We start from the raw sequence: 16,112 nt of genomic DNA, 5'->3' as shown, positions 1-16,112 counted from the left end.
CGTATTCAGTTTTAACTGTTGTTTTATTGATCACTGATGCAATTACAAGCTCTGACAACACTTCGGCAGCACTTCGTGGCAACCGGAATGACTATCACCTAGAACTACTACTGATTTCGCTCCAACATGCAATGTCACCAGGAGCGAAATCAAACTTTTACGTTTCGGGCGAAATCAGCCTAATAACACTTCGGGCGGAATCAGAATATGTTATGGGGTTTCGCTCCAAATGACAAGATGTCATTTGGAGCGGAATCACTTCCTAAGACATGATCTAGGATTCCGTGCCCTTTTCTAGCCTATTTGACGCAAGACTCGATACAAGACGCATGCGACAGACGGATGCACCAACAAACTCCCCCTCGAATGTTGACGGAGTCTTCAGTGTCGAGTCTTCGGTTGTCAACCTTCTGTCTTTATTAGTCTTTATCATCAACAAACTCCTCGTTCTCGAATGTTGAATCTTTAAACTTCATCAGCATCAGCAATTTCAGGATCAACACTGGTTCTAACTGCTTTCTCAAACTTTGCCTTCAGACTCCCCCTCTCAAGTTGCGGGGATCGTAGTCTGGAATTCACGCATTCCTTCTAAGATCTTGACCTGGCTCTCTTTCAGCTCAGGTTACCTGTATAATCTCTACCCAACACATAAGTTTCTCAAAGATTAAATCTTTAAAATTTAGAAACTATGTCAGAAATTCTACAAAAATGATTTGTTCTCTGAAAACCACTTGTCACAAACAATCATTTTCACTCGCTCTTATCCAAACCTGTTCTTCATGTTTAGCGCTTGGGATTTCGAAAATCAGCTTTTCAACACCAGTTGTCGAAAATCTTTTTGGATTTTACAAAATTTATACTAAAACACACTAAAATCTTTTTGGATTTTTTAATAAAAATAAATTGCAAAAATGAAATATTTACAGACATTATTTTTTTTGTGAGTTCGTGCAAGAGGATCATATCAGTTTTGAGACATATCACTAACACCGTTAAGCTTGATTTCATTTTAAGTTTTAAACAATTCACCTAGATTGTCAGTATGTTTGTCCACTTAAATTTTCACACAAATTTCAACTGTTTCGAGATACGCTATTAGTGTCTTAATTACTTAAACTTATTCGTGTGTCCCACCACTTGAATATACTCCTGTATCCAGATCGCAATATTCAGTCTTACAGGTGAGTATACCACAGATGATATCTGTAAAGGGGTTAAATTGCGAGGGCCGTGAGAGGTCAGGTCGATACTTCCGTATACGCAGTGACTATCAATTTTATTGTTTCATCAACTTGCTGAGGGCGGGCTTATATTTCAAAGCATTTGCAGAAAGTATTATCCGGGAATTAGGTCAGTAGTTCCATACAGCAGAAGTCCCGGATAATACCCCAGATATCACTGAGCATAAAGACCTAGTATCTCAGAATAAGGGACCTTTCAAACAAGATTTCAGGGGTTACCTATATATCCAAGAAGTTGTTACCCACAGAATAAGCAAGTTTTGAAATTTAGGTTTATATCTCGTCACAATTTACTAAATGTGTAAAAACCTACTGACACATCCACAGTGAGATTGTTTATTACATTTTGACTTTACACATCTTTTGCGTGTTGTGATAGTCCACTGATGTACTATCATTTCCTCTTTTATGCAACAAAAAACTCATTTTTTCATTTTTATCTTGTTTTTCGCTTTTTCAGATTTTCTAATATTTTTGGATTTTTCTGAAAATTTCTTACTCCCCCTAAAATTCAAAAACAGTTAAAGAAATTGAAAATAAACTGTACAAAAATATAACAACTGATATTAATCGCCTCAATTCTCCATCCACTTGGCTTAAACAATCAGAACTCCCCCTCACAACAAACTATTTTCCCATTAAGATTTCAAAACACTTAAGTTTGTTTTAATCAAAATGGTTTTTCTGGAAAATAAGTTCGTTTATCAACCATTTGTAGGTTATGGGGTCATTTCATCACAGTGTTTACCAATCTTTTGAATAATAGTTAAATCAAGTTCAACTTAATGACCTTGATTAACCACTTGTAGAATCGATGATTGATTCACTTGTAGGATCAAAAATCAAACATTTCAAACCTGTTTTTTCAAACAATTACCCTCTTGTCGGTTGAATTCTCAATGTGCCGATTCCTACTCCACACTTACCAACCTGGGAGTTCCGGCAATTCACACTTTTCAAAACAAATTTTACAAACATTTTCAAGAAAGATGCCGATTCATGCTCCGCGATTACCAACTTGGGAGCTCCGGCAAGTCAGGTTTCTATTCTTCGAAGAATATATCCACCCAAGCCTGACCAGCCGTGAGTGTAACAATCTCTTCTTCATCATTACTTTCAACAAACTTGTGAACACTTCTTTTGGCAGCATAAAATTCTTTGACACTTTTGGCCTTACCATTGACCATTTTGCCAAAAATGTGTTTCACATTTCCGTTGAAAGTCTTTTCAACATCAAATTTCTTCTTGTCAGAATAAAATTGATTTGAAATTTCCACTTTCCCGATTTTAGATTTCAAAAGTTTTAGCATTCAGTGGTGGAAAGTTCTCATCATCCACTGTCAAAAATGATTTTTCAATCTTACCTTCAACACATGGCTCCTCTGTCTTTGTGGAGACAAATTCATCACTAGAACTGTTTCCTGAACCCTTAACAACCCATTTTTCATTTTTCAAATTTTCTTTTCTTTCTAAAACATTCTTTGGACATTCTCCCACCTCAAAGGTTGAATTTTCAAAGCCTGTAAACTTTTTGGTTGTAAGTTCAGTTTTCTCAACAATTTTCTCTTTCAGTTTACCAGAGACTTCCTGTTTTGGTTTGAATGTTTTAGGACAGTTTCTAGCAATGTGCCCAACAGTTTTTGATGTTAAGTTAAAATAAGCATAGTTTATTGTGATAAGCGTCGATTGTTAGTTCGTTACATACGTTAAGTGGTAGGAGTTAGGTTATTTATAGAATACTGACGTTTGTGTTTAGCAGGGCTTAAAACAGGGAAAAATGAAGGTTTCAGGAGCTGACAAGTCAACATATGGAGCTGAACTAGAAAAAGTCAACAGGGACATTCCCGCGATACGCGGCACATGAGATGGTTAGCTCCGCGACACGCCTGAGGATGTTAAATGAAGCCGGCCCAGATACTTGTCCCCGCGATACGCGGGGTGATACGTGTGTTCTGTCGCGACTCGCGGGGGAAGGTGCCGAGAAGAAAAGGTTTTTAATCGATAAGATGGGATTTTTAGGGTTGTTCGCGATCATCTGGAACAAGCAGCCGGCAATCAGGTTTTGGACGAACGAAAAAGCATCATTTTCCATCATACGCCATTATTCAAGTCGATACTTCATGTTTTGTAATTCTCGAATCATTACCGAAGCTAATATGACAACAATGAGCGGCTAAATTCTCTTGTGACTTCTACCCGGATGAACTTTTGCTTTGTTTTGCATTGAACTTTGTTTACGGATTCTTGTAACTGGTATAGCTTGACCACTCGTGTTGGATTCTTGGTAAACGTTTATTCTGTTTGAATTATTTGTCGTTTATTAAGCGTATTGGCAACTTTCTTGCGTTGTTAGCGGGTTGGTAAATCGGTGGGTAGTTGACACAATCGAACGGGTTATTAGGTTGCATAGTGAATCTTAAAAACTATCCCTAGTAACTAATCAAATTCATTAATTCCGAGGCCATGTCTATGTGGTGTTTTGAATCGGTAAACAGGTTTTTATGTTAAACGGGTAATTGGGATTCCGGGTGGAGGTTACTTTTTCTCACATTGATTACAACTCTCTTAATTAGTTTTTTTAGTTTTTACAATCAAATTCATCAAACCCCCAGTTTAATTAATTTAGTTCTTAGATAAAAACGTGACACTGACCACAAATTCCCCGTGGATACGATACCCTACTTACGCTATCTACGTAGCTTATTTAGGTTTTTGCATGACTCTTACGACAGTCATCAAAATGGCGCCGTTGCCGGGGAGTTCGTGCGCTTAGTGTTAGTTTAGTAATAGTCGTTTCTTTTATTGTTTTTGAAAAAATCATAAAAACCCAAAAATATTTCTTTTTATTTAGTTTCGTCTTGTTCGGTATTACGCTTTGTTTTCTTGTTTACTTGTGTGCAGGTGATCTTTTTGCATGCATACTCGGTTTTCAGGAAGATCCTCTCCGCTCTTGTTCGATCCCGAAACTGAAAAAACCGCACGCCAAAATCTTCTTCTTCGTTCAGCCTTGAAAGGAAAAGCAATTCAAGACACTATGAATCCATCAGAAAACCAATCCACCCCACAACAGCAAACATCAACTACTGAATTACCACCAATGCCACCGCCTCCATTTACATCTGAACCACAACAACAAACCACACCCCTTGCACCCTCATCAAGCACAACCACCCAACCAACCTCTGCTCCAACTGGAGAATTTCATTTTATTGGTGGACCACTCTATTCTCTAGAAAGCCGATTACCACCACAGCCCGATCCTTTACGGACCGTGAATCAACCAAACCTGGTGCCACACCCGAACCGGTCGGGTGCTATGTTTGAGCAAGTGGATCATAGGGCAAGAACAGAGACATGGGATGATGGATACGGAGACGATGAATGGGGGATAAACGATGGGTATATGGGGTATCCAGCTGGGTACCAAAATCAGCCAGTTAATCGCAATCAACCGATGTATCAGCAACAAAGACAGCCACGGGGAGTAGATGCTTATCAAACCCCGCCACAGGTTCACAGGGCACCGGTTGCACCTCGCCAAAGACAAAGAGATCCTCGTTTTCCGGATCCGAATATTCGAGGGGTTGAGAGCCACTTCAGGCCACACATTGCTGAGCATGCATCACCGATAGTGATGCCAGTCGCACCGGGTAATGTGGAACGTTCGTTTGAAGCAAAACCACATATTCTGAACATGCTACCTACCTTTCACGGGAAAGGTACTGAAGAGCCATATGCACACATAGCAGATTTTGAGGCAGTTTGTGGTATGATTTCGGGACACGGTTTCACGCCAGATCAGGTTAAGTTGGTATTGTTTCAGTTTTCATTAAAGGATGCTGCAAGGGATTGGTTTACATCGTTGCCATATGCTAGCATTTATACATGGCAAGAGCTGCAACAACAATTTTTGGATGAGTACTATACCCCGCAAAGAACTAAAACGGGGAGATTAGCAATCAGAGAGTTCCAACAATTACCGGGTGAGCTTCTTTACGAGGCTTGGAAACAGTTCAATCAATTGATCCGTAATTGTCCTCACCACGGTATTCAAAGATGGGAGTTGATCACTGCATTCCACGATGGGATTTCCAATGAGGATAGACGGGATATTAAAGCTATCACTGGGGGTACATTTTTGAAAAATCATGTGGATGTAGATTGGGATTATTTGGATATTGTTGCAGCAGATTCGAAGAGACAGGCACAGTCGGATAGGAATAAAAAGTATCCAATTGTGGCACCATCAAGTGCAGGAGCCTCTAATGCAAGGGTTGCTCAGTTAGAGAGAGAAAAGGAGGCATTGGAACGCCAGTTAGCGAAATTTCGAGGTTTGGGCGAACGGGATGCAGTGCATGCGACGCAAACCTTTCCGGTTTGTGATTCATGTGGAGATTTGGGACATACGGTGGATGCATGTCCGGGTCAGTTTGTAGCGGCTGAGGAGGACGTGAACATGGTTTATGGAGAGCAAAGGAATTATGATATGAATTCAAACACATATCATCCAGGTTTGCGTAATCATCCAAATTTTCGGTATAGTAATACTAATCAATTGAATCCTCATTTTCAGGTACCGAATCAAGGAAGCCAGCCGTACCAGAACCGTCAATCGAATTATAATCAGAATTACCCTCAAGGAAATTACAACAAGAGCAACCAAAGAAGTTATCAACAACAACAGGAGCAAGGCAAGGCAAATACTTCAAACGAGGAGGTTTCTAATCGGGAGATTATGGAAATGTTGAAGCAAATGAAAAAAGACCAAGAAGTACAAGCTAAATCTCATCAAGCATTGGAAAAGCAAGTCGCCCAACTGGCGACCGAGATGGCACAAGGAAGAAAAGATTCGAGTCGATTACCTAGTGATACCACGAAGAATCCACAGCATCAAGGGAGTTCGTCTAACGCCAGAATTAATCAGGTAAGTATTCTTCGTTCTGGGAAAGTTTATGATAATCAGGTTGGGACTCCTCCACAGTTTGTTGAAGGTGTTGTGGAGGAGGTTGATGAGGAAAACGAGTCCGACGCGGAGCCGGAACCTATTAGCCCTAAAAAGAATAAAAAAGAAAATCTTGAAAATAATAGGGTGATAGATACTGAACCGGGTGATAAAAAGGAGAAGGGTATGGAGGGTAATACCGTACCATTTCCTAAGGCTTTAATTAATCCGGAAACAAAAGTTGTTAATAAACGGGGCCCACAACAGGATGAGATGTGGGAAGTTTTTAAACAAGTGAAAATTAATCTCCCGTTATTAGACGCAATCAAGCAGGTTCCGGCATATGCAAAATATTTGAAAGAGCTTTGCACCCAAAAACGGCACAACAAATTTCCGAAAAAGATAGCTTTAACCGAAAAAGTTAGTGCCGTTTTATCGGGTGATCTTCCACCAAAGCTCCGAGATCCAGGTGCTTGATGTGTGCTAAACAGACTATAAAAAATTAACTAAGTTAGACTCTCTAAGCTAGACACTACAAAGCTTTAAATTTATAAAACAAACTCTCTAGACCTAAACCACACAACCGGCAAGTGTACCGGTCAATGTAGTATAACCTAAGCAAGTCCGAGTATCGAACCGCAAGACTCTATGTATTACGTAAACTAGACTCTGATAAGACAATGACGGACGCGACTAACTTGTTTAATTGTTTTGGGGGGGGGGGTTACTGAAAACTATGGAAATCTATATTAACTACTAAAATAATGAAATTAGAACTAAGACACGAACGAAGAACGAAGTTTGTATTCAGATGAGATTAAAGACTACCTAGACTCAAATCCAGTTTGACTAGGAATGGACTTCTAATGGTATTAAAGTTGTATGGAGCCGGGATCGTAAGATACTAAACCTTAAGGTATTTCAATGCTAAGACTTCCCGACCCTTCTCAGGAAGAAACCTAGGAAATCCTACAAGGCTGTTGTGATTACCGACTGTTAGACTTCCTCTCAGTCCTCTAACGATTCCAAAAGTTCCCTAATATGACTATCTACCTCTCAGTGCGATAATCTAAGGCAATTCTAGGTTCTAACTTGGTTTACTAGACACAAATGCAATTAGGGAAATAAGATCGACTTCTCTCAAAACCTATCTTAGATATATATTACACTGCGACCTAATAACTAACTCGAGCCTCTCAGCGACAAGTTAAGCAGAACACTTGATTTTATTAAATTACCAAATATTACTTCTAAGGTTACTTACGCGTTTTCACCCTAAAGGATTAATGATCTATAACGTGATATAGACACTCACCTCAATCAAGAACCCTAATACAACCCTATTACGTGATAAAGACCGTCACCAAGGATCATATGAAGTAACAAGCAGTTATAAAACAATTGTCAAGTATGCATAAGCACCAAATCAGAAAATCTAGAACAATTTACTTTCAGAAATCAATCCATAAGCGAACAATAATAAACCATTAAAAATCCAAACTTATATCAAACATTCATCTCGTCTAGGTAGTTATAACAGTTTAGCCAAGCATCTTAAATTGTGAAATCAAATCAAAGTAATTGAATAAAGAATTCATCATAACAAGTATCAAACAGGTAATCGACAAACAAGGGACTGGAAAACCCGATTGATCTTCGATTCTTCACTCTCAACCCGTACCGATGATTCCTTGCCTTCAAAAGCTCCGAAATAGCTCCCCAGTTGCTCTCCGAAAGCTCCAAAACTTTAATAATTCGTCAGTTAGGGTTTTTGATTATAATTCTTGGTTTTATAGCAAACCCTAATCGATCCACAAATCAGGCGCGTCATTCATACCAGTCGCGTAGCGCGACTGGTCTCCCCTTCTTGCTAGCGCTACGCGAGATCCCCAAAAGTCAGCAAAGTCAAAGCTACCTCAGTCGCGTAGCGCGACTGAGCATGTTTTCACCTTAGCGCTACGCGACTGAGCTTTTTTCACAGAATGTTTCCCTCTAAGCTCAGCTCCAACTTCCAAAAACTTCAAAATTATTCTAACACTTTTATACATTGATTCCGGAACTTGACATTTGACACTTTAGCTCGGTTTTGCTCCAATTTCAGCATTTTATGTATCAAGACCTGGAAAACGCAATGTAGATCAATAGCACGTAATTCTAAACTAAACTAAGCTAAAAAAATAACGATAAAACGTACAAACTATACACGATAAAAGTATGTATTTTGCAATACATCAAATATCCCCACCCTTACTCTTTTTTCGTCCCCGAAAAAGAATTATGCAACGGAATCAAAAACAAACAATTACCCGGGTCAAAAGTATAGGTATAATTAATTAAAACCAAGATTTGTGTTAGCCGCGATTGCAAATATACTTATCCCTTTAAACCCGAATCCAATCCTAAACTCTTATCATGTAAATTTAGTTTAAGCGCGGTCAGTCTACCTAGGGTCTCACGCTAGAATCTACAGTCCACCTACTCCCGACTCAAGCTTATAGGACTAAAAGAACGGTCATTTGACCAATTCCTAACCGTTTTATACCAAGATAAAGAGAATTTGAAATCAAATCTAATCTTTCTCATTTTTTTTTCTTTTCTAGCTTGCTTTTTTTTTCTTTTTCGTGAGACTAGACGATGCTTTCCCTAACCCAGCGGTATTCCGACTGTAGAGTCGCTATCCCCAATCACAGATTACATAGGTTTCGGTACTTTTATTCGGTAAGTCGATTTCACACATCCCAGAGGCATTCCGGCTGTAGAGTCGCTATCCCCAACTCGGATTACATAGGCCTGTGTTACTTTCATTTAGTTTCTAGCTCACTTTTATTCTATTTTTTTTCTTTTTCAGCGAGATATGATAAAAACTCTAACTATCTTAGCTTATAACGGCATCCCTTATACTATTTTTGCCAGTTTTAGTTTCCCATATTTCCCAGGAGAGAACCCACTAGCAGACCGACAATTTAAGGTATATTAACTCAAAGAGACTTAGAATCAAAACCCGGGCCTATCCACATATCCCAAACTAGACGCAAACTCGGTTTATTATAATCTCATATTATTATTATTTGACCCCGAGCAAAAATTCATTTTTTCTATCATTTTCCGTATTAATTGCAAACTTCTTTTATTTCGAAAGACATTTTCTATTTTTTTCAATTTTTTTGGATTTTTCAATTTTTTTAATTTTTTTCAATTTTTTACTTTTTTTAAATAAAAGTATACAACAACAACAAAAAGGGAGACGACTTAGCTGGTTAGGACAAAAGTCAGTGCCAGCTGTACGAATCTTGAATCCCACGAACGATCGTATAGCATTTCATTCGCGATCGTTGCCTAGCCTGCTTGAGTTAATCAATATGGCGGTTCCGAAATCACCCGAATGGAACTCGAGTACGGGTGGTACAATCCAGAACCTGCACAATCAAAGCAAAACAGAACCCAACGCAGCACCGACTCTAAAAACAACCCAAACCACTAATTTAGACTCAATATACAAACTAAAGGACTCAAAATACAAAATAAAGGCCAAAACACAATTGAACCGGTTCATGAAGGCCTCGCGCGACGCGGAGGGGGCTCGCGTTACGCGGCGGGTCGAAACAATTTAATTTTTGAACCTTCACCCCTCGCGTGACGCGAGGGGGCTAGACGTTGCGCGACGGGCCAGTTTTGGCAGAATGTTTCGTCTGATTTCAAGTTCCATGCCTTAGAAAAATTTTCACAAATTTCCACACCCATCCAAAACCCTCACAAATGTTGCTAAGTGTCTAAGACACTTACCTGGACCTCTTTTCGCATTATTCCCTGCAAATCTTTAGCGATGTACCCCTGCAAACGACTCAAACCACAAACAAAGACCCGAAAAAAAAACTAACAAAAACGATACTAACTACTCTAAAAACGGAAAATAAACGAAGACACAAATTATACAAACTCTACAAACGAATTGCAACTTCTCACATACTTATGGAGGATCATGGAGATGCAACTCACCTCCAAACATACTCTCGCGGGCTGTAGCACCACTATATGTATCGCCCAAATCAACCCGAAAACCCTCATCTCTTTCAAAACTTCTCAATTCCGCGTCTAGCGTTTTGAATCCACATTCCCCATGTTGAAATCTATCCCCACACTGAGGTTTGCTCAGTGTCTTAATCCTAGATTCTAAACGCTCCACTCTCTCCTCTAATTCCTCTAACTTTCTATCCGGTGGGTCCCCACACTTAAATCCTGTCCCTTTCTCTAAACTCGCATCACTAACATCCCTCTTCTCATCTCTCTCATCTTTCTCACACTCCCCCACTAACGAAACCGAACGCACTCTGTCAGTATGCCCTTTCGAACTCATAACCTCAAAAACTACTGATTCCTCGCCCGCTCTAAGTGTGATGGTGCCTAAAGAGACATCTATTAGAGCTTTAGCGGTGTTTAAGAATGGGCGACCTAAAATTAACGGTATGTTTTCATCGGCTTCCATGTCTAGAATAACGAAATCGGCCGGAAAAACAAACTTGTCCACCTTAACAAGCAAATTCTCCACTATTCCCCTCGGGTGTTTCACGGACCTATCAGCTAAGGACAGTGTCATTCGAGTAGGTGAAAGCTCGCCTAAGTCTAGCTTCTCATAGAGAGAAAAGGGCATCAAATTAATGCTAGCACCTAGGTCGGCTAAGGCTCTAGTGTTCGTGTGACTACCGAATAGACAAGGAATAGTGAACACACCGGGATCGGTAAGCTTTTCGGGCAACTTATTTGAAACGATGGCCGAACACCCTCCATGCAATGGGACATTAGACAACTCACCTAAATTCTCTTTATTCTTAAGAAGGTCCTTCAAGAATTTTGCATATTTTGGCATGGACTGGAGTGCCTCTATAAACGGAAGATTAATCTTCAATTGCTTGAAGATATCTAAGAACTGCCCGTATTCCCTCGAGTATTTTTGATTCTTAAGGCGCAAGGGAAACGGAACATATGCGTGATTCACATAGGGTGAAGGTCTAACGTCTATGGGCTTTTTCTCGACTTTCTTCTCACTTTGAGATTCACCGGGCTGTGCGGTACTTGCTGGGCTTAGCCTCTTTTGCACTTTGCCGGGAGCCTCCATCTCTATCACTTCATCTATAATGTCTCCATCCTCATCGACCTCTCTCTCTTCTACGCTCGGGTTCCCTACGGTTCTGCCACTACGAGTGGTAATGGCTTTTACATGAGCGTTCGGGTTAGGTTGGGTGTTAGCTGCAAACTGACCTGGTAATCTTTCATCTAACTTCCTAGACATATCACTTACAACCCTAGAAAGGTCTTGGACCGCAGCTTGGTGATTCTTAAGCATAAGATCATGTTCACTAAGTTTCTTTTGGGTATTTTGATCCCTAACAATCAGTTGACTCATCATGGACTCCATTCTTTCCATGCTACCCCCTAAATCAAAACTTGAACCTTGACCTGTTTGAACCTGGTTATTTGACCCCCCATCCTTAACTTGCCCATTTAAACCCCCACTGAAAAGCGAACCTAGACCTCTATTTGGATTTTGAGCTATTTGAAAACCAGGAGGTCCATTTGAGCGAAAATTGTTATTATTATTAAAATTATTATTATTATTACTTCGCCAACCCGAGCCAAGATTATTGTTACCCAACCCGCTAGACTGACCTCTACCAAACCCTCCTCCTAAATAATCACATTGCTCCTCACCAACTAGTAAAGGACATGCACTCGTGTCGTGACCACCTCGACAGTACTCACACTTATCAACCTTAGCTCTAATCTCCTTAAGCTCTCGAGTGATGTTTTCCAAAACAGAGGCTAAACTAGGGTCCATGGTGACATGGTTCACCCCTTGGGAGGGTGCACTAGTAGTGGTATTTGAATTACCACTTTGGTGCCTCTGATCGGATCGTGATTGGGATTGAGACTGAGCAAATGCCTCAAAACGCTCTAGACACTCTTCAACTGTAAGAATACCCATCATATGCCCCCCCGCGTTGGTATCGAACCTATCTCTAGTCTCTTGGGTAAGACCATTATAGAATTTCTCACATAAAGCCCAATCAGAGAGACCATGCTGGGAGCAACGAGCACAAAGGTTTTGGAAACGCTCCCAAGCAAGGTAGTAAGGCTCGTCGGGCCCCATGCGGAAAGAGTGGATTTGGTCCCTAAGACGTGCGGCTTTGGCGGGCGGGAAATACTTGTTCAAAAAGGCTTGACGAAGCCCCGCCCAAGTGGTAAAGGTACCGGTTGGTTGAGAATCCAACCAAGTAGCCGCACGGCCGGCTAAAAAGAATGGGAAAAGCTGTAGGTAAGTGGCATCGTTGGGTGCACCGCTAAGGCTAAAGGTAGCTAGCATCCTAGAGAAACGGTTAATGTGGGCTGGGGCGTCCTCATCATCTCGGCCATGGAATTGGATACTATTGGTGATGGCCTGCATGGCATAAGATGGAATTTGCCATGAATTTTCATTAACTATGGGTGGAACGGTGATGGGTGAGGCGAGGCCGGTGAAATTTTGGGTGGCTTGCTGATGGACGGTTTGCCTAGGGTTGGCCATTGGTTCTAAGTTTTCTGGATTACTAGAGGTACTAGAAGTAGGGCTATCGGGTGGTGTAACCTTAGGGGAGCGGTTTGGTGAAGGTGGTGGTGTAGGCGGTGGGGTGGGGTCGAAATTGGGGAAACGAGAAGAAGATGAAGAAGCAACCTGAGGGCCTTGGCCCAATTGAGATGATGACTGCTTGACTGGTGGTGGTGGCCCGTGCGAGCGCAGATGTGGCATCCACTACAAGCAAAAACCTGAACACAAGAAAAGCAGACAGAAGTTACTACGACTCAAGATGAAAATAAAAAATACAAAACAAATTAAAACACGTAGCACGTATTTGTCACTGAAATCTATCAAAGCTAATGAACGCGATTGCCAAGAGTCCCCGGCAACGGCGCCAAAACTTGATGTGTGCTAAACAGACTATAAAAAATTAACTAAGTTAGACTCTCTAAGCTAGACACTACAAAGCTTTAAATTTATAAAACAGACTCTCTAGACCTAAACCACACAACCGGCAAGTGTACCGGTCAATGTAGTATAACCTAAGCAAGTCCGAGTATCGAACCGCAAGACTCTATGTATTACGTAAACTAGACTCTGATAAGACAATGACGGACGCGACTAACTTGTTTAATTGTTTTTTGGGGGGGGGGGTTACTGAAAACTATGGAAATCTATATTAACTACTAAAATAATGAAATTAGAACTAAGACACGAACGAAGAACGAAGTTTGTATTCAGATGAGATTAAAGACTACCTAGACTCAAATCCAGTTTGACTAGGAATGGACTTCTAATGGTATTAAAGTTGTATGGAGCCGGGATCGTAAGATACTAAACCTTAAGGTATTTCAATGCTAAGACTTCCCGACCCTTCTCAGGAAGAAACCTAGGAAATCCTACAAGGCTGTTGTGATTACCGACTGTTAGACTTCCTCTCAGTCCTCTAACGATTCCAAAAGTTCCCTAATATGACTGTCTACCTCTCAGCGCGATAATCTAAGGCAATTCTAGGTTCTAACTTGGTTTACTAGACACAAATGCAATTAGGGAAATAAGATCGACTTCTCTCAAAACCTATCTTAGATATATATTACACTGCGACCTAATAACTAACTCGAGCCTCTCAGCGACAAGTTAAGCAGAACACTTGATTTTATTAAATTACCAAATATTACTTCTAAGGTTACTTACGCGTTTTCACCCTAAAGGATTAATGATCTATAACGTGATATAGACACTCACCTCAATCAAGAACCCTAATACAACCCTATTACGTGATAAAGACCGTCACCAAGGATCATATGAAGTAACAAGCAGTTATAAAACAATTGTCAAGTATGCATAAGCACCAAATCAGAAAATCTAGAACAATTTACTTTCAGAAATCAATCCATAAGCGAACAATAATAAACCATTAAAAATCCAAACTTATATCAAACATTCATCTCGTCTAGGTAGTTATAACAGTTTAGCCAAGCATCTTAAATTGTGAAATCAAATCAAAGTAATTGAATAAAGAATTCATCATAACAAGTATCAAACAGGTAATCGACTAACAAGGGACTGGAAAACCCGATTGATCTTCGATTCTTCACTCTCAACCCGTACCGATGATTCCTTGCCTTCAAAAGCTCCGAAATAGCTCCCCAGTTGCTCTCCGAAAGCTCCAAAACTTTAATAATTCGTCAGTTAGGGTTTTTGATTATAATTCTTGGTTTTATAGCAAACCCTAATCGATCCACAAATCAGGCGCGTCATTCATACCAGTCGCGTAGCGCGACTGGTCTCCCCTTCTTGCTAGCGCTACGCGAGATCCCCAAAAGTCAGCAAAGTCAAAGCTACCTCAGTCGCGTAGCGCGACTGAGCATGTTTTCACCTTAGCGCTACGCGACTGAGCTTTTTTCACAGAATGTTTCCCTCTAAGCTCAGCTCCAACTTCCAAAAACTTCAAAATTATTCTAACACTTTTATACGTTGATTCCGGAACTTGACATTTGACACTTTAGCTCGGTTTTGCTCCAATTTCAGCATTTTATGTATCAAGACCTGGAAAACGCAATGTAGATCAATAGCACGTAATTCTAAACTAAACTAAGCTAAAAAATAACGATAAAACGTACAAACTATACACGATAAAAGTATGTATTTTGCAATACATCAGTGCTCCTCTAATCCCCATTCAAGTGGGTGAATTTAAGATGAGTCGAGCCTTGCTGGATTTGGGAGCAAGTGTTAGCATCTTACCGGGAAGTTTATACGATCAATACGACTTTGGACCATTGAAGCAAGCCGACACCACCGTGGTGTTGGCCGACTTGACGTTAAAACTACCCCGGGGGATCTTACGTGATGTCATTGTCAAAGTTGACGAGTTTTATTACCCGGTTGACTTTTTGGTTTTAGACTACGTGCAAATTGAAAATACTAAACAACCTAATGTCATACTTGGTAGACCATTTTTAGCAACCGCTAATGCACTAATCGATTGTAGAAATGGTACGGTTGACATCACGTTTGGAAATCGTAAGGTCCGATTAAATGCTTTTGCCCGTGCATCTGATTCTCTAGTCAATGATGAATGTTTCATGGCGGACATTATTGACGGGTGTTATCCTCACGAAAGTGGGGAATGCACTATAGAGACGTGTTTTGTTTGTGACAGGGATTTGGCGGAAATAGAGGTGGAATTGGAATATGCGGAAGAAGAGTTGGAGGTGATGGCTGCTAAGGAATTGAAGCCGACTTGGACGCATCAAGTCGAGAATTTACCGGATCATATTGACACTCAATTGAAGCCATCACTTGAGTCACCTCCACAAGTCGAGTTGAAGACATTGCCAAAGCATTTGAAGTATGCTTTTGTGGGCGACAACAACACCCTACCGGTAATTATTGCTTCCAATTTGTCACTTGAACAGGAAAAAGCTTTGATGGAAGTGTTGATAGCCAACCGGGCTGCAATTGGGTGGACAATCGCTGATCTCAAGGGGATTAGTCCATCCATTGTTATGCACAAGATCATCACGGCAAGGGAGCAAAACCGGCTCGAGATGCTCAACGAAGACTGAACCCAAACATGCGGGAAATTGTGAAGAAGGAAGTTTTAAAGTGGCTGGATGCAGGGATCATCTATCCCATATCGGACAGTACGTGGGTGAGTCCGACACAGACGGTGCCTAAAAAGGCGGGCATCCAGATTGTTACAGGTGAAGACGGTAAGGAAGTGGCCACCCGGCCGGTAACCGGGTGGAGAATTTGCATAGATTATAGAAAGTTGAATGCTGCAACTTCAAAGGATCACTTCCCACTTCCTTTTATTGATCAGATTGTGGAAAAGCTCGCAGGTCAGAAATTTTACTGTTTTCTTGATGGTTAT

General features: G+C 40.6%; 1 protein-coding gene across 1 annotated transcript; it reads left to right on the top strand.

The window, feature by feature from the left end:
* The first annotated feature begins 14,934 nt into the window (after positions 1-14,934).
* Positions 14,935-15,804, top strand: LOC110882753. Its single transcript, XM_022130697.1, has one exon. The coding sequence runs from the start codon at positions 14,935-14,937 to the stop codon at positions 15,802-15,804; it is 870 nt and encodes a 289-aa protein (XP_021986389.1).
* The last annotated feature ends 308 nt before the right edge of the window (positions 15,805-16,112 follow it).

Source organism: Helianthus annuus, chromosome 10 (assembly GCF_002127325.2).
Source record: "Helianthus annuus cultivar XRQ/B chromosome 10, HanXRQr2.0-SUNRISE, whole genome shotgun sequence".
NCBI lineage: Eukaryota > Viridiplantae > Streptophyta > Magnoliopsida > Asterales > Asteraceae > Helianthus > Helianthus annuus.
This window is presented reverse-complemented; position numbering and strand designations above follow the sequence as displayed.

What these genes read in the sequence shown, in the direction of transcription:
- LOC110882753 (XM_022130697.1), top strand. Translation starts at nt 14,935, where the DNA reads ATGAGTCGAGCCTTGCTGGATTTGGGAGCAAGTGTTAGCATCTTACCG.